Raw genomic sequence first — 24,040 nt, forward strand, 5'->3', positions numbered from 1 at the left:
CCCTGCAGGGAGATGTGGTCCTTGTCAGGAAGTCCACAAGGTCATGCATGGTGGCCCTCACCCTCATTGGGGCACAAGATGGTGGCCATTCTCCAGCAGGGAGTGAACCTTTCTCTGTTTCAGTCACACACACTGCCCTCAACAACTGTGTGACTTGGGCATGAGTGAGGAATGTCATTTTCTTTCCATAGTTGGAAGAGGAAGAATGCCAAAGTTTCCTTTCATAAATGTCATCACACCACCCTCACAGGGAAAATAGGTTATATATTCAAAAGCATCCTGATCACATCAAAGGAAAATCCAGTGCAATGGGGCCACATTTAAATAAATATACATACTCATTAGAAAAAGCAATGAGTTTTAGCAGAGAAAAGAGAGACCTGATGGGCAAATAGCCATGTCCCTGTGGTTGGGATAATTATGGGAACTGATTCCAAGGTAAACTGAGTGCTCCATTCCATCTATGTCCTGCTGGAAGCCAAGTAACAGGACAGAGGGCAAAGAAGGAGTCTAAGAGAAATATTCCTAAGGAGTTGGTGCCCCCAGCAGAAAACAGAATGACATCTGTTGCCCTGTGCCTACTTGAGCAGAAGAGAGAGGACAGGGAGAGGAGGTGGTAAAGCAGCTGGTGGCACCATTGCTTGGCATGACAGGGCCTGGTAGATGGTGGGCAATATGGGAGGCAGCCAAGCCTGAAAACTGACTGGTGTGCCATCCCAGAGACTGCAGACTGAGCAAGTGGGCCCTACCTACAAGAGGCTGCAGGATGGACTACTGGAGGGTGAAGGATGAGGTCCTGATTTCCACCTTCAGGGAAACTTCCAGTGGTGAGGCCAATGCCTGACCTGCAAACATCTCTTTTAGGAGTTGCTTACAAGAGCCCACTCCTGAAAGCCTGCCTCACAGACAGCATGGACACCACTCAGTGCCAGCTGGAGAAGCAGGGACCAGTCATGGAGAGGCCCATCTAAGCACTGCTTAGGGAGAAGACACTTGTCCTTTCCTTCTTCTCCTCCCATTTCCTGCATACTCCAGCCTCCTACAGGGAGGGTAGGGAGAAGCAAAGAGAACCCCATGACCCCTTCACCTCCCATATGTATCTGGAGCCACAAACCTGGCTTATGACACATGAGAGGAGGAGCTTTGAATTGGGTATTGAATTGAAGCTTTACACTGGCCCAGACTACAAATGTCTGAAGGTGACCAGAAGGTTATGCTATTTTTCTAAGCAGTTAATAAAGGAAGGTGGGGAAGTTACCACAAAACCTGGCTGAAAGTACTGACAGAATTAAAAATCAAAACAGTCTCATGCCTATTCCTCACTGAGTTCAGATAACTCAATATGCCAGATATACTGAGGTTTGTTTGTTTTAAATAAGGGGAAATCAGTGCATGTTGTAAGAACCTGCATGGAGAGAGATAGAGCCATGGAGAAGCAGAGATTGAAGATGTTCTGAGTTGAAGGTGATGATAGAAATAAATGACTTGCTTGGTAACACTAAGACAATCTACATAGCTAGCATAAAAAATGTCATAAACAGAATCACCTTTACAAGTAAATTAAGCAAATAAAATATCCAATTGTAATTTCATTACATGCACTATTTATGTTATTTATTAACTTAATGAATAATTTGTGTGGCACAAACTTAAATGATGATTCTTACCTAGAATATTTTTTCTTTTTCTCTCCAATTTTGACTCAATGATCTCTTGTGTCCTTGCAGATGAAGTTCGAGCAGAAAAATTCAGGTAAACAGGGACATAGCCAGCTGATTCTTGAATTGTATTTAGCAATCCTTTTGTAATCACAGACTTAAATTAAAAATAAGTTAATTAATGTCACATCAACATAATCTCTTTCAGTTGTCTATATCTGTAATCATTTGGTACCATGGGTAAGAAACAAGATAAAAAGAGAGAGGTTAAAGCCAGCTTAAAATGTCTGCCTTCTCTTACTGGAGATTCCATTTAGTTATATTTTTCAGAACCAAAGAGATATTCTAATCAGCACTATCTCAGCAAAAAGTTTTATTTCAGTTTCATACCAAAATCTACCTTGGTTACTCTTCAAGCCAATTTATGGAAAGAGTCACAGAAAGATCCAAATTTCTTTTAGAATTATTTTTTTGGGGGGAAACAGTGAAGTCCTGTTTATGTGGATTCTCCAAAACCTAGAAGCCCAAATCATCAATATTCCTTCTCCATTCTACTTTAACAAAAAACACAAGTAGTCAAGGATATCATTTTTGTATCAGGTAGAAATGAAAAGGCAGGAGGGGATAGGCTGATCTCCATCAGCAGTCTTGGGAATGCATACTCCCCTGGCCAATTCCCATCCAAACCAGTGCAGTGGTAGCCCCCAAAATACCAAGAGATAAAACATAAAAGCCCCTAAACACATATGCTGGCCTACAGGGCCCTCTAGTTCATATAATATCAACTCCAAAAAATGTATTCAGAAACCAGCAAACTTTGGAACAATTCCCAGGATCAATATAGATTCAGTAGAATGTTCTTCCTAATAAAGTGCTAAAAGTTAAAAATAATTCCTCTTAGAATTAATATCACTTCTGGTGCTGACATTTCTATGTCTACCACACCCTCATTTTTGGAAAGAACTTCTTTTTTGATGTAAGTTTCCTACCTTGCCTACTCCAGTTATTCCAGTAAACAACACAGAACGCTTGACTGCCAGTAGTTTTTCCATTAAATACCCATAGCGTACTGTATCAGTTGTGGGGACAAGCATTTCAAAAAATGGAACATCTCGGTTGTATTTGAAGGTAGGTATGATTCGTTCCCAGGGATCCAGCCGTTTGGTGTCAAAGTTCATATGAATGCTCCATAGATCACCAGAACTGGGAAGCTAAAGTACAAAATTAAATACCACTTTCAATAGGCTACAGGCAATATTGACACACAGTAGTAGATACATTCACATAGAAACAAAGGCAGTCACAAAACCTAAATGGATTTGGATTTCTTTGTTCTTTGTAGAGACATAGTTATTTAGGTATCTGAGACTAGTTATTTAAACAAAATTATGCAACACAATGCATTAAAATATCCGTTATACTGATTACATTAAAACCCATGTCAGAATTGTAAAGCATTTTTAATTAAATTTAACAGTCAGGGGCTTATTCCATGCCAAATACTGTCTGTGATGCTGAGGACAAATGCTGAATGAGACACAGCCTCTGTCTTCAATGACCTGGTAATCCCCCCTGGGGGACATAAGCACTTCAGTTAATACCCATGGGGAAATAAGGTCTCTAAAGGAGTTTATAACAATCACACACACACACACACACACACACACACACACACACACAGAGGGGTGGCTCATTTCTATTTGCAGGGAAGTTATGGTGATGGCTAGAGATTCAGGAAGGATTCCAGGGGTGGTAATGCTACAACTCAGACTTGAAGAACAAACTGGAGTCAGATGGGCAAAAAAGGGATGGAATAGCGGTGGGAAAGAAGGGGTCAAGATTCAGACTGATAAAACAGGATCAGAAGTCTGATGCCATGAAAGCATTGCATACAGTGAGATGAGGCTGGAAATACAGATGGGCCAGATTATAAAAAAGCTTTACTTATTAAAGATCTTAGAGCAACAGTTCAGTGAGGGATTCTAAGTAGGTAAGTAACATAATCAGATTGCATTTCAGAAGTTTCATCCTGGCAGTTGTACAGAGAAACTTCATGCTGCAATGTCAGCACCAGAGTTGCTTGAAGCTCATTTGACAGTGACTTTTAGTAAGAAATTAATTTTTCATTGATTCTGTACATACATATATATGTGTATCTACAAACGTGTAAAATATTTTACCCCTACTATGTGCAATTCACTCTACTTTCTATTTTTTTTTTTTTAAACTCAAGGTATACATAATTTTTTTGGTCAAATTTTAAGAGTCCATTTTAGAGAGTTTTAACATATGTAAATGTTAATATAATCACCCTAGATTAAATCATAGAACATGTACAGCACCTCGGAAGGTTTCTTTCTTCTACTTTTTTGGCAATCCTAGTTTGTCTATTTGACTGTACTCTCACCAATGCCACACTCTTAATTGCTGCTGTTTTATCGTCTTCATTTATTCAAGTCATGTAGTTTAAGTCCTCCAAATGTGTGTTCCTTCAAGATTATCTTACTTATTATAGGTCTTTTATATTTTTATATAAATTTTAGAATGAGATTGTCAGATTTCATAGAAAAAATCTGTTGAGATTTTGGGATTGAAGTTGCCTAAAATCTTCAAAATATTTTGGGAAGAACTGATAACTTAATAATAGCATCTCAATCCATGAACATAGTGTATCTCTCCATTTATACAGATCTTTTAAAATTTCTCTCAACAATGTTCTGTAATTTTCAGCAGAGGTCTTTCACATCATTCATTAATTTTATTCCTAAGTGCTTGGTATTTTGTTGCTTTTGAAAACAGTATTGTTTTAAATTTTCACTTGTTAACTATTAGTGGACCTTATATCCAAGGGCCTTACTAATTTTCTTATTAATTGTAATCATTTGTAGATGTTTTAGGATTTTCTATATGTTCAGTCATTTTTATCTGCAGGTAATGACTATTTTACTTCTTCCTTTCCAAAGTTTATATGTTTTATTTATTTTTCTTGCCTTATTGCACTGGCTAGACTCTCCAATATAGTGTTGACAAAAAGTTGTAATAGAGGATATTTCCATTTTAAAAACTAGGTTGTGACCCTTTCACTTGAATTCATGACGAGTTAATAGATTGTGATCTTTAACTTTAAAAATACTGGGCCGGGCGCGGTGGCTAACGCCTGTAATCCCAGCACTTTGGGAGGCCGAGGTGGGTGGATCATGAGGTCAAGAGATCGAGACCATCCTGGTCAACATGGTGAAACCCCGTCTCTACTAAAAATACAAAAAATTAGCTGGGCATGGTGGCGCGTGCCTGTAATCCCAGCTACTCAGGAGGCTGAGGCAGGAGAATTGCCTGAACCCAGGAGGCGGAGGTTGTGGTGAGCCGAGATTGCGCCATTGCACTCCAGCCTGGGTAACAAGAGCTAAACTCCGTCTCAAAAAAAAAAAAAAAAAAAAAAAAATACTGGTAGAAAGGGTGAATTAGATAGGACTGGAGCAAAAGCAAAGGAATACTAAATAGGCTATTTTAATAGCCCAGGGAAGAAATGATAAGAACCTGGGTTATCCAAAGGCAGCAAGGATGAAGAAAAAGAACATATTTTAAAAAAAACTTAAGTAATAAAATTTATTGAACACTGAGATACTATTATCTAATTTACATTTGATATTCAAATATTGCCATTTTTTCCAATAATATTATTTATAGCTATATTTTTCCAAATCTAAGATGCAATCCAGGATCATGCATTGCATTTAATTATCTCTCTTTAGTCAAAAGTCTCTCAACTTTGTCTCATGACATAGACATATTTGAAAAATATAGTCCATTTTATTTTATTAAATATTCATTGGTTTGGGTTTTCTAGGTGTATCCTCATGATTAGATTCAAGTTACATATTTTTAAAAGAACTATCACAGAAGCAAGATTATATCTTTCACAGTGTCCCATATCAGGAGGCAGGCATAGGATTGTCTTAATGTTAATTAAGTTAAATTGATCATATAGCTAAGGTGCTGTTTGCAAGGTTGTTTTTCTTTACTAAATACTCTGAAACTATGTAAATATTGCTTATCATGACACCTCCACCCATTAGTTTTAGTATCCATTGATGACTCCTGCCTAAATCAATTATTACAAGAATGGTTGCAAGGTGATTATAAGAAAGTTTTTCTTTCTTCCTACTTATTTAGTCATGCACATTTTTATTATGAGTATTATTATTAAAAGGGTTATGATCCTATACTATGATTATTGATTTTGATGCTAAAATCTATCCAGTTTTGATCAGTGGAAGTCCCTTCAAACTTCCTTCTGTGTTCTTTTGACATGTCACATCATTCTTTGAGCACTTTTTTACTATGTGACATACAATAGTTTTTTGTATCTTCCCTGATCCAGTCTTGAAATCAACTATTTTACTAAGAATTTCTCATTTCCTTTAGTGGAGAATGACAATAGTGTTTAAAAATAAGTATACTAGATATGCTCATTGCTGCTATCAAGATATCTTTATGTGTAGTTCCTTTCAGCACATAGACTAGAAAATTTATACACACACACACACACACACACACCAATTTTCATACATTTACTTATTTAAAGACAGAGTCTTGCTCTGTTGCCCAGGCTGGAGTGCAGCAGTACGATCATAGCTCAGTGCAGCCTCAAACTCCTGGGCTCAAGTAATCTCCTTACCTCAGTCTCCTGAGTAGCTAGGACTACAGGTATGCACCATTGAACTTGGCTACTAAAAATTTTTAGAGACAGGGTCTTGCTATATTGTGCAGGTCTCAAACTCCTGGCCTCAAGTGGTCCTCCTACCTTGGCCTCCCAAAGCGCTGAGATTACAGGTGTGAGCCATGTGCCCAGGCAATTTTCAAACATTTATATGTATATATGTTAATGTTTTGAGTATCAGTGAGTACTGAGGCCTGCAATTCCAATGCAATAATACAGAGTATATTCTAATTTTCCTCCTTCCGTATTCGTAAATCCCCTCTCTAACGGTGAGAAATTCATTGCCATTATTCTCAATACATTTACTTACATAGTCAATCTTAGAATATATAGCAAGTACCATCCTAGCAATTAAAAATAGCTAACCAATCACCCTGTGAAAAATAAATTTACTAACTAGAATTCAATATTTGTTTATAGTAGAGAGTTTTTATATATTTATACATCTTACTTTTTTTCATATGACTGGGAGAGTACTCCTAACTTATGAAATATGATAAACGTTAACTATGGTTGGAAAAACTCGAATAATTTTAGAAACCAGCTTAGTGTACATGTTACATTTTCAGTAGAACTAAAGCTCTTAATCTTAAAATTTAATTTTAATAATTCGGAATTATGTTAAAATATAATTTATTTGGTTCTTACCCTGGCATCAGGATTATCATCAAATTGTGTTCGAATAAATGTATCAAAAGAATCCCAATAGTGTTCAGTTAGGTTTCCACCCAAAGCCCACAGATAACAGAATACAAAAGTCTGACATAGTATAGTGTTCAGTTTTATTTGTTCCTGAAAGAATAAAGAGAAACAGAGTTAATATTTTATATATAAACATAAAAAGAATCCTAAGCTGCGAAGTGTAAAGATGTTTTTATTTCATTTAGACTCACATATTTTTAAATGGGCACAGTGTATGCTTCTTATGCTTCATTCAATGTTTCACAGAGTAGTGTTTTCTTATGGTTATATATTACAACCACTGATGAGAAATTGAATGAGAAGGAATATGTAGGGGAAAAAAGTCCAAGCTTGTTTTTCAACTGATTGTTATAACTTTTTTAATGCCTGCATGAAGGTATGTAAGCAGATTGAGAATATGTTGTATCGGGAATACGTTGTAGACTGTAAGAGAATTCAAAATTGAGTAGTGGAATAAATTATACACTCTAATGTTCCTTCTAGCTTTGAGATTCTATGAATGTAATAGTAGCTATTAGTTCCCTGTAAAATTAACTTAAAAATAAAATGATTATATTTTAGAATGGAGTCATTTCTTTGCAAAGAATTTATATAATAATCTAATTTTTCTAGCTTCATAGCAGTAAGAAAATGCTTCATACCATTGCCAAGTTAACTCCATCTTTCCCAAGTATCAGGGACTCCAATAAGCAACAGAGTGTAGTAACTTTGCTGATGTCCACTTGTGGAATTGCTTGGCTGCACTTTTTATTGATAAAATGTAAACCTTCATCAACATAACGTTGGAAAAGATTCAATATATATTCTTGGGTTTCCTCATTCAGCTGAAAATGAAACAAACGATAGTTTAACAAGACTTAATAAATATATAATTAAGTTTAGAAACAGGTTGGTTAAAATCTGAGTATTTCTCTATATTCAGTGACCTTTAGACCAAAGGCTATAACTATCACAACATACTAAACAAATTAAATTTTAAGGAAACCCTTTATGACTGGGAAGGGATACATGGGGCAGATTATATGTAGTTGATCATGCTCTATTTCTTGGTCTGGCAATTGATTCAAAGGTGTTAATTTCATAATTATTTCTTAAGCTGCCTATATATATTTCATGCACTCTTCTATATTGATGTTCTTTCACCATTATTAACAATGAAAAAGAAGAAACACAGAAGACAACATATTTTTTTTATTGCGTTTTAGGTTTTGGGGTACATGTGAAAAACATGCAAGGTTGTTGCATAGGTGCATACGTGGCAGTGTGATTTGCTGCCTTCTTCCCCTTCACCTATATCTGGCATTTCTCCCCATGCTATCCCTCCCTGACTCACCACCCCTCCCCGCTGTCCCCCCCACTCCCCCCAACAGACCCCAGTGTATAGTGCTCCCTTCCCTGTGTCCATGTGTTCTCATTGTTCAACACCCTCCTATGAGTGAGAACATGCGGTGTTTGATTTTGTGTTCTTGTGTCAGTTTGCTGAGAATGATGGTTTCCAGGTTCATCCATGAGAAGACAACATTTTAATATCAATGTAAGATAGTAATTTCTAAAGATTTAAAAGTGAACTTAGCCCCTCTCACTACTCATTCAATGTTGTCCTGGAAGTCCTAGCTAATGCAATGGAACAATAAAAGGAAGTAAAAGGTATACAGACTGGGAAGGAAGGAATAATACTGTCTTTGTTTACAAATAACATAATTGTCTATATAGAAAATCTGCCTAAATTGACAAAACAAAACAAAACTGAAACTCATAGGCAATCGTAGCAAAGTTGCAGGATATGAGGTTAACATATACAAGTCAATTATTTTCTTATACATCAGCAAGAAGCAACTGGAACTTGAAATTAAAAATATGACACAATTTATATTAGTGCCAAAAATTAATTATAAATATAACAAAGTATGTACTAGATTTATATAAGACAAGCTACAGAAAGTATAGAACTACTAAATAAATTGAGAGAAATATCACATTCATGGATAGGAAGACTAAATAGTCTTAAGATGTCAATTTCTCTTATATTATCTATAAATTCAACACAATTTCAGTTAAAATTCCAGTAAGTTACTTTGTGGATGAATTGACAAACTGATTCTAAAGTTTATATGGAAAGGCAAAAGACCCAGAATAAACAACACAACAATGAAGAAAAAGAACAAAGTTGAAAAACTGACACTACCCAGCTTCAAGACTTACTATACAGCTGCAGTAATCAAGAAAGTGGGGTATTGGTGAAAGAATGGACAAATAGATCAATGGAACAGAATGGAGAGCACAGAAATAGACCTACATAGTCAACTGATTTTGACAAAACAGCAAAGTCAATCTGATGAAGAAAGGACAGTCTTTTCAACAAGTGGTGCTGGAACAACTGGATATACCCATGCAAAAAAAAAAAAAAAAAAAAAAAAAAAGAATCTAGAAACAGACCTTAAACCTGCCTAAAAATTAACTGAAAATAAATGTAAAACACAAAATATAAAACGTTAGAAGATAACAGGAGAAAATCTACATGACTTTGGGCTTGGTGGTGAATTTTTGGGTATGACACCAAAGCCACCATCCATGAAAAAAAAAAAACAATAAGTTGGATTTCATTAAAATTAACTTCTACTCTGTGAAAGACGTTGTAAAGGGAATAGAAGATGAAATATTTATTCAATCTGAAGAGAAACCGGAGTATTGTTAAAAAAATAAAAGGACAAGCCACAGACTGGGAGAAAATATTTGCAAAAGATATAATCTGATAAAGAATTGAATTCAAAATATGCAAAGAACTCTTAAAATTCAACAATAAGAAAACAAACAACCCAACTTAAAAATGGACTAAAGACCTTCCTAATAGACACCTCACGACATATGATTCATAGAGAGCAAACAAACATATGAGAATATGCTAAAGCCATATGTCATTAGAAATTGCAAATTAAAACAAGATACTACTACATGCACATTAGAATGGATAAAATCCACAACACTGACGATGCCAAATGCTGTCAAGGATGTGAGCAACAGGAATCCTCATTCACTGTTGGTGGGAATACAAAATGATACAGCCACATTAGAAGACAGTCTTACAGTTCCGTACAGAGCTAAATATATACTATATGATTCAGCAACCACATTCCTAGGTATTTACCCAAATATGGTGAAAACTATGTCCACACAAAAACCTGCACATTAATGCTTATTAAGAGTTTAATTCATAATTGCCAAAACTTGGAAACAACCAAGATGTCTTTCAGTAGGTGAACTGGTATGTGAACTGTGGTACATTCATACAACAAAATATTATCCAATGCTAAAAAGAAATAAGCTACCAAACCACAGAAAGACATGGAAGTACCTTAAATGAATATTACCAAGTGAAAAAAGCCAGTCTGAAAAGGCTACGTACTGTATGATTCAACTGTATCACATTCTGGAAAAGGTAAAACTATAGAGATAGTAAAAAGATCAGTGGTTGCCAGGATTTTAGGGATGGAGAGGAGGGATGAATATGTGGAGTTTAGAGGATTTTTAGAGCAATGAAACTATTCTGCCTGATACTATAACGGTGGAAACATGACATTATGCATTTTTCAAAACACATAAATTGTATACAAAGAGTGACTCTAAACTATGGACTTCGGTTAATAAGAATATATAAATACTGGTTCACCATTTATGCAAAATGTTAATAATAGAAGAAACTGTTTGGGGGAGAGGAAGTACATGGGAACTCTCATTTCTGTTCAATTTTTCTATAAACTTAAAACTGCTGTAAACATAAAAGTAGCCTGTTAATTTTTTAAAAAGTGAATTCAGAAAAGTTTAAAAATTTTAAGGTAGCCAATGATAAGCTCTCAATTCTGAGAATTACTATCTATATAATAAGGTACTTTGAGACTAGATCATAATATTCTTAAAATGTTGATGCCTAAAAAGGAGGAAAACAATAATTTTCTGGCTCATCTTTGGAGGGGAAGAGGCAGAGAAGAAGATGGTTTACTTGGAGTAGGGGATGAGATGGGGGGAAACATCTCAAAGGACTACTTGTTAAGGTAAAGAGAAAAATTCTATGTTAGAATGGAGAGGCTACAGAAGGTAGTATGAAACTGAATTGTTTTCAATAATAATATATAAACTTTACTTCACTTTGGGTGGAATTATACCTCTGAGGTTAGAATGTGTCTTGGGTCATGAACCTACAATTGGGGTAGGATGTAAACTATTTTTTCTTTTATCTTTGGCTGTTTGGGGCTCTGAAAATCCAAAAGCAATGACGGTTAGTGTCTGGACTTAAATATTCTTTTTCTTCATTGTGTTTCCCCTCTTTCTACAAAGCTTTCTTCAGAGTCTCAACGCCTCAGGCTGTTGTAGCTGTGTTTTTAGGGACTCAAAAAAGTGGCTTGTGTTTGTAGTCTGGGGAGAAGCCAGACAGAAGAGGCAGGAGGCAGGGTGAGTAGGCAGGCTGGCGGGCTGGCAGGCTGGGATAACAAGGAATGGGGACAGATTTGGGGAGCAGATAAACATTCCTGAAGGATTCCAGGAATTCTTAGGGAGTACTAGGTAAAATAATGAAGTCCCCTCAATGAAGAACAATGAATCCTTAACCTATTATTTGTACATTTGAAGGTAGTGCGTGTCCTGACAGATGGAGATATTGGGTAGTATCTGGTTGCACTTACTTTTTCAGAAATACCTGTCATCCAAGTTTTAACATAAGGCATCCATTTCAGTTCTTCAGGATCCACAAACACCATTCCACATCGACTGACTGTTGCAGGGGAGGCAACTCGCAGATCTTGCACCTAAAGTTGAAGAAAGTTGGAACAGGAAACAGCTAATATGATGCTTCTTTATTTCTCCAACTTCAGTGTTCACACTTTTAAAACGATTCACACTTTTAAAGTCTAACTTAGCACTGAAAGGCTTTGTGTGGAAGAGAGTGGGAGAGCAATACGTAATTAGAAATGGAGGAGGAAAGTTACATGAGGTGTAAGGTGAAAAAAATTCCCACAAGTGTAGGAGGATACTGTCAAATCCTATGAGCAGGAATAGGTATTTTTTTCTTTCTTCCCTTTGCTTTTCTCTAGTCTCCTTTTCATTCTTGTATTAGAAACCCTAGCACACAGTAGGCATTCAATCAGTATTTGATGAATGAATATAACACAGATGGTATCCTTCATAATGTTTGTAGCTGTACTTGGTCCACATTCCTCGTCTAATCCCTCATCAAATATTCATATCACAGTGGGATAATTTATTCTTATTAAATATAATAATTGTTTAATTTGAAATGCATTTCAAATCTCTGTCTCTCTCTCCAAAGGAAAGCAAGTGCTAAGGAAGCCAGAATTTATTTTGTTCTTCCTATTTATAGAGACAAGAACATTTGAGACTTTGACTGTCAGGACTGATAATCTATTACAAAAGGATAACTTAATAAGTAAACAGAGCACAATAATAGACATTATAGATAGTAAAGGCTACATCAGCATGAGAAAAAAATGTAATGATGGTATGCCAATTTAATGAATTATTTCACTCCATAGTAATGTGCACGCTTACCTCAAAAAGCATGTGAATTTGAGGTGTGAGTTTAATCCTCTCACTGTTAGCCAGGCAAAGCATCTTGTTATCATCCAGCACTGTATTCATGTTTTCAATCCAAAGAGCATCTACTGGCCCATCACTGATGATCCATTTATGGTCTTCTGAAGTATCATTCACAGCTGCTCGGACACTTAGTGCCATCAAACCATCTTTCCATTCCAAGGTTAAGTTATTAACTTCTCCATATAATTCACCCATGGTAATTGATTTAGGGTTGAGAACATATGTTTTAACTGCCCGGTAAAAGGGATTTTCTATCCCAAGTTTTTGTAAATTTCCTAAAGTTTCTGCTAGTACTCGGTAAACTGTGGTCTTGCCACCTCCTGTTGGCCCAACTAACATAACACCATGCCTTACTAGCATAGTTTCATAAAACTGTATTACTTTTCTAACCATACACATCTCAGGCTGAAGATTTCGTCCATTCATGACATCCACAATTGTTGACTGTAAAATACCATAATCATGTTCTGGAATTTGGACTCCAGGAAAAAGATCTGATATGATTCCACTGTCAAAACAAAAATAAAATCAATTAGAAAGAACTGGTCATTGATATTTCCCCATATTTGTCACAATAAATGAAATATTATGAGTCTTATTGTTTCTCATCGATCTTTCTCTTCTGAACATGTACAGTATTAGTTTGTCCTACGTGCTGTACCAGAATCTATCATTTCTCTGATATTACATATGATTTTGTTTGTTTCCTGTATAGTCGACCAATGTTCTTAAGTATATTAGGAGCTTTTTGGGAGTAAGCAATATCTCTTATGTTTCTTTCTGTATTTCCCACAGTACATGGCATATACCAAACATATAGGTGATGAACTTATTTTTAATTATTTAAAAAATTATAAAATACCTCATTTAAAAAATTTAAAATTATTTGAAAATTATATTTGTAGCTCAACTTTTCCTAAAATCACCTACATATACTGCTAATTGTATGTGAATATTCAGAAAAATAAGGTGAATATACAAATAAAAATTAGATTAGGTAAGAAAGGGAGGAAGGAAAAATGTGACTGTTTCTATAGGGGAAAAAAAGCTAAAACCTTACCTCACATTATATACACATATACATTTGTGATACAGTTAAAATCTTACATAAGGTGATGAAAGTACAAGAGAGAAATTTTGCAACATTGTGGTAAGGTGGTCTTTCTAAGAAAGACAGGAAATCTATAATTGTAAAACTAATGTTGATAAGAGTGAAAAAAACAAACAGACAAACCCCAAACTTCTGTGAGATAAAAGGCTTTATATACAAACTTATAGCATGAATGAGAGACTTAGAAAAACATTTCCAATGTTTACGTCAAATAAAGGTTATGAGTTTCTATAAATCAATAAGTAAGAGTATAATTGGAACATGCTCCAAGAATAATAATTATAAACGAATAATGAACATAGAAAATAATGCCCAATGACACTAATAGTTAAAGAAATGAATATTAAAATAGGCTACTGCATTTGGCCTCTCTTTAAAACATTTATGGGAAAATATGCGCCTTCATAAAACCACTTATGTAAATGTAAAAGGGTAAGCCATCTTTGGAGGACAACTTGAGAGAATCCATTTAAATTAAAAATGTGCAAACCCTATGACCTAGGAAACTTGCTTCCAGGAATCTCCCTGTAGAAATATCATACACTCGCAAAGATATATGTATAGGAATGTCCATCATTAGAATAGAAAACAATTAGGAAAAATCTAAATGTCCATATATGACCTTTCACATTAAAGTAGATCTGTAGGTTTACTATGTCTCAAAGTACAATTTTATATAATAGCAGTCTAGCAGCTGTTAAAAAAAATAGACTCATGCATATATACTAACATGACAAAAAGATGCTCATGATATATTACTAATTGAAAAAGCAACAGCTGTAAACATACAAATGTATTAAAAGCAATACATGAAAGTGCCAACCAAGTTCTTTCTCCAGGAAGATAGAACAGACTTACTTTTCCCTATTCCTTCCATTAAGTACAACTAAAACCCCTGTAAATTATGTGTAAGTAAAATAAATATAAGAAGACTCTGAAAGGTAGAGAGAAAGCAGACTGGCTAGGTGCCTTAAGATGCAAGCAATAATGTGGTGATAAGTCCCTTGTGTCCTTTTGTCTTTTATATCCTGGCAATCCAGAAATGCCAATGGGCACAGATTTTTTTTTTTTTTTAAAAAGCCCCAGGAAAAGCTTACTGTCTTTATTCAAAGGACAAGGAAAGGGGCAGCCCAGCAAGACAGAAAACTTTGAGGCAATAACAACCCTATTCTAACCAAACATCACAGAAAAATCCTGAGGTATTTATTCCTACCCACACCAGCAGAGACTGAATGCGGAGCCCAGACTTCCACTCTAGCTAACGTGTAACAAGTTTCCCCAAATTCCTCTCCTCATTTTCTCATGGTGTTAGAGAAACAAAATAGGGATAAAGCACTTTCATCCTCACTGGGAGGTAATGATGCCCCCTTTGGTATTAGTGGAGACCATATGGGAAGCTTGGACTTCCAGCCCCATCCAGGAATAATGGAGCATCCCTCCCTCTCTCTGATGGATGGCATCAGAGGAGGCTCAGTGGAGAGTCAGGACTTTTACCACTCTCCAGGCGTAATAAAGCTGTCTTCCCCTGTGGCATCAGTGGAGATCATGTGGTGAGCAGTAATAAGGCGCTTCTACTGTTCTACCCAGGACATTATCACGGGACGACATTATCCGGGGGAGCTGGAACTCCTACCCTTACACAGCAGAAATGACTGCTCCCAACAGATAACAACAGAGGTTGAATTCTATCCCCACCTGGCAGTAACAAAGTTGCATTTCTAATTTCTCTTGCTGGTGTGGCATCAGGGAAAGCCAGCTAAAACAAGTTTAAATAAGATCTAGAGTCTCATGACATAATACCTTAGATAAGTAGGCTTCAATAAAAATAATTCATCATATCAAAAGCCAGAAAGATCTCAAAGTAAACTAAGAGAGACAATTAACAAATGTTAACACTGAGATGAGAGAGATGTTAAAACTGTCTGACAAATTTGTTTTATTTCTTAAGGGATAGAGTCTCACTATACTGGCCAGGCTGGCCTTGAACTTCTGGGCTCAAGCAATCTTCCTGCCTCAGCCATCTGACTAGCCAGGACTATAGGTACATGTGACTACACACAGGTGAGATCATTATCTTAAAATACACATTGTAAAAATGTTTTAAGGACCCATTATGAACACGTTAGAAACAAAAGAATATAAGGACACCTCAGACAAAAAAAAAAAAAAAGAGAAAAGAAAAAAAGAATATACAAAGAGCCTATTTGAAATTTTAGAACTGAAAAAATATAATAACAAATCAATAGATGGTTTCAAGAGAAAAAATGGAAAGGATAGAAAAAAGAATTGGTAAACTGAAAGACAGAATAATAGAAGTTACCCAATCTGAACAAGATAGAGAAAACTGTCTGAAAAAAGAAATGAGCAGCCCTTGGGGACCTATGGAAATATAACAAAAGATCTAACATTTGTGTCATTGGAGTCTCAAATGATGGGGAAAGACGAAAGAGCTGAAGAAGTATTCAGAGAAATAATGACTGAAAATGTCACGCATTTGCCAAAAAGCATGAACCTACAGATTTAAGAAGTTGATCAAATCTCAAACATGATAAACCCAAAGAAATCCATGTGAAGATACGACATAGTCAAACTTCTAAAAATGGATGACAAAGAAAAAAAATCTTAGCAGCAGTCAGAAGAAAAAAAAAAAAAGACACCTTACCAACAGGGAAAAAACGCATAAAATGACAGCAGAATTCATGCAGGCTGACAGGAAGTGGTACATCTTTTTAAAAAAATGTTTTATTTTCAGTTCTGGGGTACATGTGAAGTTTTGCTACATAGGTAAACACGTGCCATGGTGGTTCGCTGCACCTATCAACTCATCACCTAGGTATTAAGCCCAGCATGCATTAGCTATTTTCCCTAATTCTCTCCCTTTCCCCGCCCCACCCACAAGCAGGACCACTACTCCGTACTCCCCGCCCCCGACAGGCTCCAGGCCCTGCTCTTCTCCCTGTGTCCACGTGTTCTCATTTTTCAGCTCCCACTTACAAGCGAGAACATGCGGTATTTGGTTTTCTGTTCCTGCATTAGTTTGCTGAGGATAATGGCTTCCAGCTTCATCTATGTCCCTGCAAAGAACATGATCTCATTCCTTTTTATGGTTGCATATATATGGGAAGTGGTACAACAGCTTTCAAGTACTGAAAGAACTGTCACTCCAGAATCCTATTCCCAGGGAAAATATCCCTCTGTAATGAAGGGAAATCAAGACATTCTCAGATAAATGAAAAGTGATCAAATTTGTAGTCAGCAGATCTACCATGAAGAATGGCTAAGGGAAGTTCTCTAAGCAAAAAGAAAATGATGAAAGAAGCAAACTTGGAGCATCAGAAAGGATGAACACGATAAACAAAAATATGAGTTCCAATTATAAACATGGTACTACGATTTATTGTGAAACTTAATCATATATTTATATATATGCATCCTTCAGAGATGTTGGGGGTTCAGTTTCAGACCACTACAATAAAGTGAATATAGCAATAAAGCAACTCATATAAATTTTTTTGTTTCCCACTGCATATAAAATTTATCTTTATGCTATACTGTAGTCATTTAAGCATACAATAGTGTATGTCTAAAAGATGTACATACCTTTATTTAAAAACACTTTATTGCTAAAAAAGGCAAATGACCATCTGAGCCTTCGGCAAGTCATAATCTTTTTGCTGGCAGAGGGTCTTACCTTAATGTTGATAGCTGCTGACTGAACAGGGTGGTAGTTGCTGAAGGTTGCAGTGATTGTGGCAATTTCTTAAAACAAGACAACAATAATGTTTGCCACATTCATTGACTCTTCCTTTCATGAAAAGTATCTATGTAGCATGTGATGTTGTTTGACAGCATTTTACCCACAGCAGAACTTTCAAAATTGAAGTCAGTTCTCTTGAACCCTTCCACTGCTTTATCAACTATATTTACGTAATAGTCTAAGTCTTTTGTTGTCATTTTAACACCATTCACAGCATCTTCACTAGGAATAGATCTCATCTCAGGAAACTATTTTCTTTGCTAATCCATAAGAAGCAACTCCTCATCCATTTAAGTTTGATCATGAGAATGCAGCCATTCAGTCACGTCTTCAGGTTCCACTTCTAATTCTAGTTCTCTTGCTATTTCCACTACTTCTACAGTCACTTCCTCAATTGAGGTCTTGAATCCCTCAAAATCATCCATAAGGGTTGGAATCAACTGTTTCCAAATTCTTGTTAACATTGGCATGCTGTCTTACCATGAATAATAAATGTTCTTAACGATATCTAGAATGACGAATCCTTTTCAGAAGGTTTTTAAATTAACTTTGCCTGGATCCATTAGAGTAATCACTATCTATGGCAGATATAGCATCACAAAATATATTTCTTAAATAATAAGACTTGAAAGTTGAAAGTACTCCTTGATCCATGGGCTACAGAATGGATGTTGTGTTAGCAGGCATGAAAACAACATTCATCATCTTGTACATCTCTCTTAGAGGCCTTGAGTGACCAGGTCCATTGCCAATGAGCAGTGACATTTTGAAAGTGTCTTTTTTTCTGAGCAATAGCTCTCAATGGTGGGTTTAACCTTTTTCTCATTTAGAACAAAAAAGGGCAGCTTGTTGCCAGTACTCATTTAATTTTACATAAACATGCTCTTTGAGGCCGAAGCAAATCTGACTGCTTTTCAGTGTGAAAATAAAATATAAAACTGTTCTTAGAGTTATTTCTAAACAGAACTAACATTAGAATCATCCAAATCATCAGAGTCATCTATTTTGGAAAAATCAGATTCATCAGATGAAACTTTGGCCAACAATTATGAAAAAGATGGTAACATCATGCATAGAAATGTTATGCTTTCTAGGATTTGATATTTTTAGTGATCAAGAATTACTATGTTTTGTAAGTGGAAATACCACTACTAAAAAAGAATGCTATAGAATGATGATGCCTTTTGTTTCCAAAGTCAACATACTAGAGCAACGTGAAAATAATAATAAAAGTGAGATATTTCATGGCAAAGTTATCTCAGGTTAAATTCTGCAGCTGCCAAGTGCTGCCAGTGAGTACTCTTGGGGCAAATGGGAAAAGGGTTAAAATATTCAGTAAACCATGCTCTAAACAGACGTGCTGTCATCCAGGCTTTGTTGTTTCATTTTTAGAGCACAGGCAGAGTAGACTGAGTGTAATTCTTAAGGGTCCTAGGGTTTTTGGAGTGGTAAATGAGCACTGGCTTTGACTTAGAATCACCAGTTGCTTTAGCCCCTGACTAGAGTCAGCCTGGCCTTTAAAGCTTTGAAGCCAGGCATTGATTTCTCCTTTTTCACTATGAAAGTCCTATATGGCATCATCTTCTAATAGAATGGTGTTTTATCTACATTAAAAATCTGTTGCGTAGTGTAGCCACCTTCATCAGTGTTCTTAGCTAGATCTGGATAACTTATTACAGCCTCTACATCAGCATTTGTTACTTTACCTTGTATCTTATGTTATGAAAATAGCTTCTTTGCTTCAACTTCATGAAGGAAACTTCATGAAGCTAGCTAGGAAAAGAAGTTTGAAGCTAGCTACTTCACCAGGGGTAGATCCCGCCTCAAGAAACTACTTTTGGCTGGGCACAGTGGCTCACACCTGTAATCTCAGCACTTTGGGAAGCTGAGGCAGGCTAATGACTTGAGGCCAGGAGTTCAAGACCAATCTTGCCAACATGGTGAAACTCTGTCTTTGCCAAAAATACAAAATTAGCGAGAGGTGATGGCGTCATCTGTAATCCCAGCTACTTGGGAGGCTGAGGCAGGAGAATTGCTTGAACCTAGGAGGCAGAGGTTGTAGTGAGCCAAGATTGTGTCAGTCTACTCCAGTCTTGGTGACAGAGCAAAACTCCATCTCAAAACAAACAAACAAACAAACAAACAAAGACTGACTTTCTTTGCTAATCTATAAGAAGCAACTCCTCATCCATGCAGTTTTATTATGAGATTGCAGTAATTCAGTCACATCTCTGCTAGCTTTGAACTTTTCTTCCACAGCTTTCTCACCGGCTGTCATCCTTTATAGAATCGAAGAGAGTTAGGGCCTTGATCTGGATTAGACATTGGCTTAATAGGAATGTTGTGGCTGCTTTAATCTTTTATTCAGACCACTAAAACTTTCTCCATATCAGCAATAAGGTTACTTTCTCTTTCTTATCATTCATGTATTCAATGAAGTAGCACTTCTAATTTCTTTCAATGTCTTGTCCTTTGCATTCACAATAGGCTGTTTGGCACAAAAGGTCTAGCTTTCAGCCTGTCTTGGCTTTTGACATGCCTTCCTCACTAAGCTAATTGTTTCTAGCTTCTGATTTAAAGTGAGAGATGTGTGACTCTCCCTTTCACTTGAACACTAGAGACCATTGTAGGGTCATTAGTTGGCCTAACTTCAATATTATTGTCTCGGAGAAGAGGGAGGCCCAAAGAGGAGAGAGATGGGAGAATGGCTGTCGGTGGAGCAGACAGAGCACACACATTTATCAGTTAAGTTTGCTGTCATGTATGGGTGCAGTTTGTGGTGCTCCCAGAACAACTGCATAGCAACATCAAAGATCACTGATTACAGATCCAACAGATATAATAATAAAAATGTTTGAAATATTGTGAGAATTACTAAAATGTGCCACACATACACACGGTGAACACAAGCTGTTGGAAAAACTGTGCCGATAAACTTGCTTGATGAAGGTTTACAAACCTTCAATTTGTAAAATACACGATATCTGTGAAGTGCAGTAAAATAAGTGAAATAAAATGAGGTATGCCTGTAGATACCTCTGCCCTCAACATTAGAGACACAGACATTCACATACATGGGATCACAGCAAACTAGTATGAAAGCCAGTGTCAGGGTAGGAAAATGTGAACTGTAATTGATAAACTGCTTGAGGCTAGATGTGCAGATGTCTGAGAGTTAAAAACTCCAGAGGCATCCAGTCACAGGGTGGAGGGGCACATCTTTTGTGAGTTTTACCTCTAGGAGCTCAACCAGGTTCTTGGAGTAAATATCTGAGAGAAATCCCATCATGCGAAATGTTTGCAATCTATGCATCTGGCAAAGTTCTAATATCCAGCATCTATAAGGAACTTAAACAAACTTACAGGAAAAAACAAACAGCCCCATTAAACAGTGGACAACGTACATCAACAGACACTTCTCAAAAGAAGACATAGATGCAGCCAAAAAACATATAAAAAAAGCTAAACATTACTGATTAATAGAGAAATGCAAATCAAAAGCACAATGTGAAACCATCTCATGCCATTTAGAATGGCTATTATTATTACTATTATTACTGTTATTATTTTTTTGAAACAGAGTTTCACTCTTGTTGTCCAGGTTGGAGTGCAATGGCATGATCTCCACTTACTGTCACCTCTGCCTCCCGGGTTAAAGAGATTCTCCTGACTCAGCCTCCCAAATAGCTGGGATTACAGGCGTGTGCAAGCACGCCTGGCTAATTTTGTATTTTTTGTAGAAATGGGGTTTTATCATATTGGTCAGGCTGGTCTCAGGCTGGATCACCTCAAATGATCCACCTGCCTCGGCCTCCCAAAGTGCTGGGATTACAGGTGTGAGCCACTGTACCCATCCTAGAATGGCTATTATTAAAAAGTCAAAAAAAAAAAAACCCAAAAAACTACAGGTGCTGGCAAGGTTGTGGAGAAAAAGGAATGCTTTTACATTGTTGGTGGGAGTGTGAATTAGTTCAATCATTGTGGAAAGCAGTTTGGTGATTCCCTAAAGAGCTAAAAACAGAACTACCATTTGACCCAGCAATTCCATTACTGGGTATATACCTAAAGAAATAGAAGTCATTCTATTATAAAGACACATGCATATGTATGTTCATTGCAGCATTATTCAAAATAGCAAAGACATGTAACCCATCTAAAAGCCCACCAATGGTAGACTGGATAAAGAAAATGTGGTACAGTCTGGTTGTGGTGGCTCACGCCTGTAATCCCAGCACTTTGGGAGTCCAAGGTGGGTGGATCACAAGGTCAAGAGATGGAGACCATCCTGGCCAACATAGTGAAACCCTATCTCTACTAAAAATAAAATAAAAATAAAATTAGCCGGGTGTGGTGGCATGCACCTGTAGTCCCAGCTACTCGGGAGGCTGAGGCAGGAGAATTGCGTGAACCCGGCAGGCGGAGGTTGCAGTGAGCAGAGGTCATGCCACTGCACTCCAGCCTGGTGCCAGAGCGAGAATCTGTCTTAAAAAAAAAAAAAAAGAAAATGTGATACATATGCACCATGGAATAGTATGCAGCCATAAAAAAGGAATGAGATTATAAGCTTTGCAGAAACGTGGATGGAGCTGGAGGCAATTTTCCTTAGTAAACTAATGCAGGAACAGAAAACCAAATACTGTGTGCTCTCACTTATAAGTGGGAGCTAAATGATGAGAACACATGGACACATGGTGGGGAACCACACATACAAGAGCCTGCTGGAGGGTGGGGAGTGGGAGGAGAGAGAGGGTCAAGAAGAATAGCTAGTGGATGCTGGGCTGAATACCTGGGTGATGTGATGATCTGTGCAGCAACCCACCATGGCACACGTTTACCTATGTAACAAACCCACACATCCTGCACATGCGTCCCTGAACTTAAGAGTTGGAAATGAAAAAAAAAAAAAATCACATTTAAAAAAAAAAGAAAGAAAGAAATTCCCTCATGCTTCTGGCAGGGGAGGGGAAAAGAAACCACTCTGAAATAGGCAAGAGCACTGCTCTTCCTAAGAAGAAGCCAGGAGAGTTAACCAGAGCCTAACCTGCTAGAGTTTTGTCAGAGCCTAATAGACCTGGGGGAAGGGAAATATCAACTCCAGCTGGCTCTGGCCTTTCACTGGGAGAAGGAAAAACCCAACTCTAGGGCACTCTGCCAACCTGTATCACCTAACAGGGGGAGAAAAAACTGAGAAACACTTATGAAGCTTACAATTCAAAGGCATAGGCTCATTAAAAGACTGAGTCCTAATCCTAGGACAATAGAGCATTTTCCCTCCTGCTGCACCATACCACATTACTTAGGGCCAATTTACCTTTGTCCTAGTTCCTTTTAACCACTGCATCATGTCCAGCTATCAAGAAAAAATTGTGAGGCATACTAAAAGGTAAAAAATACAATCTGAAGAGACAGAGCAAGCAGTACAACCAGACATGGGACGGATATTGAAATTATCGGACAGGGATTTAGAACAACGATGATTAATATGTGAAAGGCTCTAATGGATAAAATGGACAGCATGCAGAAACAGCTGGGCAATGTAAGCAGAGATATGGAAAGCCAAAGAAAGAAGCAAAAAGAAATGCATTATAAAAAATCAGCACACTATAACAGAGATGAAGAATGCCTTTGATAGACACTAGTAGATTGGACACAGCTGAGGAAAGTATCTCTGAGCTTGAGGGTACCTCAATAGAAACCTCTGAAACTGGAAAGAGAATAAAGACTGGAAAAGCAACATAATACCCAAGAACCACGGCACAGCTACAAAAGGAGTACCATGTGTGCAATGGGAATACCAGAAGGTAAGAGAGGGAGAAAGGAACAGAAGAAATATTTGTGTGTGTGTGTGTGTGTGTATATATATATATATATATATATATATATATATATATATATATATATATATAATTGCACTTTAGGTTCTGGGGTACATGTGCAGAACATGCAGGATTGTTGCATAGGTACATACATGGCAATGTGGTTTGCTGCCTCCATCCCTGTCACCTATATCTGGCATTTCTCCCCATGTTATCCCTCCTCAACTCCCTACCCCCCCACTGTCCCTCCCCTAGTCCCCCGAAACAGACTCCAGTGTGTGATGCTCCCCTCCCTGTGTCCCAGAAGAAGTATTTGAAAGAATAATGACAGAATTTCCCCAAATAAATGTCACACATCAAACTTTAGATGTAGGAAACTCAGAAAACACTAAGCAGGATAAATATCAAAAAATTATACTGAGGCATGTCATTTTAAAACCATAGAAAATTAAAGATAAAGAAGAATATAGAAAGAAGCCGGAAGGAAAGAAAAACTCACTTTACCTATAGAGAAGCAAAGATAAGAATTACATTTGACTTCTCAGAAAACTACGCAAGCAAGAGGAGAATGGAGTGAAACATATGAGAAAACCCCTACCAACCTAGAATTCTGTACTCTGTGAAATTATCCTGCAAAAGTGAAGGAGAAATAAAGACTTTCTCAGACAA

At 36.9% G+C, this 24,040-nt stretch overlaps 1 protein-coding gene across 1 annotated transcript in view; it reads right to left on the reverse strand.

Moving 5' to 3' along the window:
- The window catches only part of LOC110569221 (dynein axonemal heavy chain 6-like), a 208,451-nt gene that overhangs the window by 112,554 nt on the left and 71,857 nt on the right, over positions 1-24,040 (reverse strand). Inside the window, exons 22-27 of the mRNA XM_064371611.1 lie at positions 12,640-13,195; positions 11,757-11,879; positions 7,722-7,904; positions 7,027-7,170; positions 2,648-2,869; positions 1,668-1,815 (exon numbers count right to left, since the gene is read on the reverse strand). Coding sequence (XP_064227681.1) covers positions 1,668-1,815; positions 2,648-2,869; positions 7,027-7,170; positions 7,722-7,904; positions 11,757-11,879; positions 12,640-13,195 — 1,376 coding nt within the window. The remainder of the gene's footprint in view (positions 1-1,667; positions 1,816-2,647; positions 2,870-7,026; positions 7,171-7,721; positions 7,905-11,756; positions 11,880-12,639; positions 13,196-24,040) is intronic.

This window comes from Aotus nancymaae, unplaced genomic scaffold (genome assembly GCF_030222135.1).
Source record: "Aotus nancymaae isolate 86718 unplaced genomic scaffold, 86718_ANA_hifiasm-v0.15.2.pri h1tg000141l, whole genome shotgun sequence".
Lineage (NCBI taxonomy): Eukaryota > Metazoa > Chordata > Mammalia > Primates > Aotidae > Aotus > Aotus nancymaae.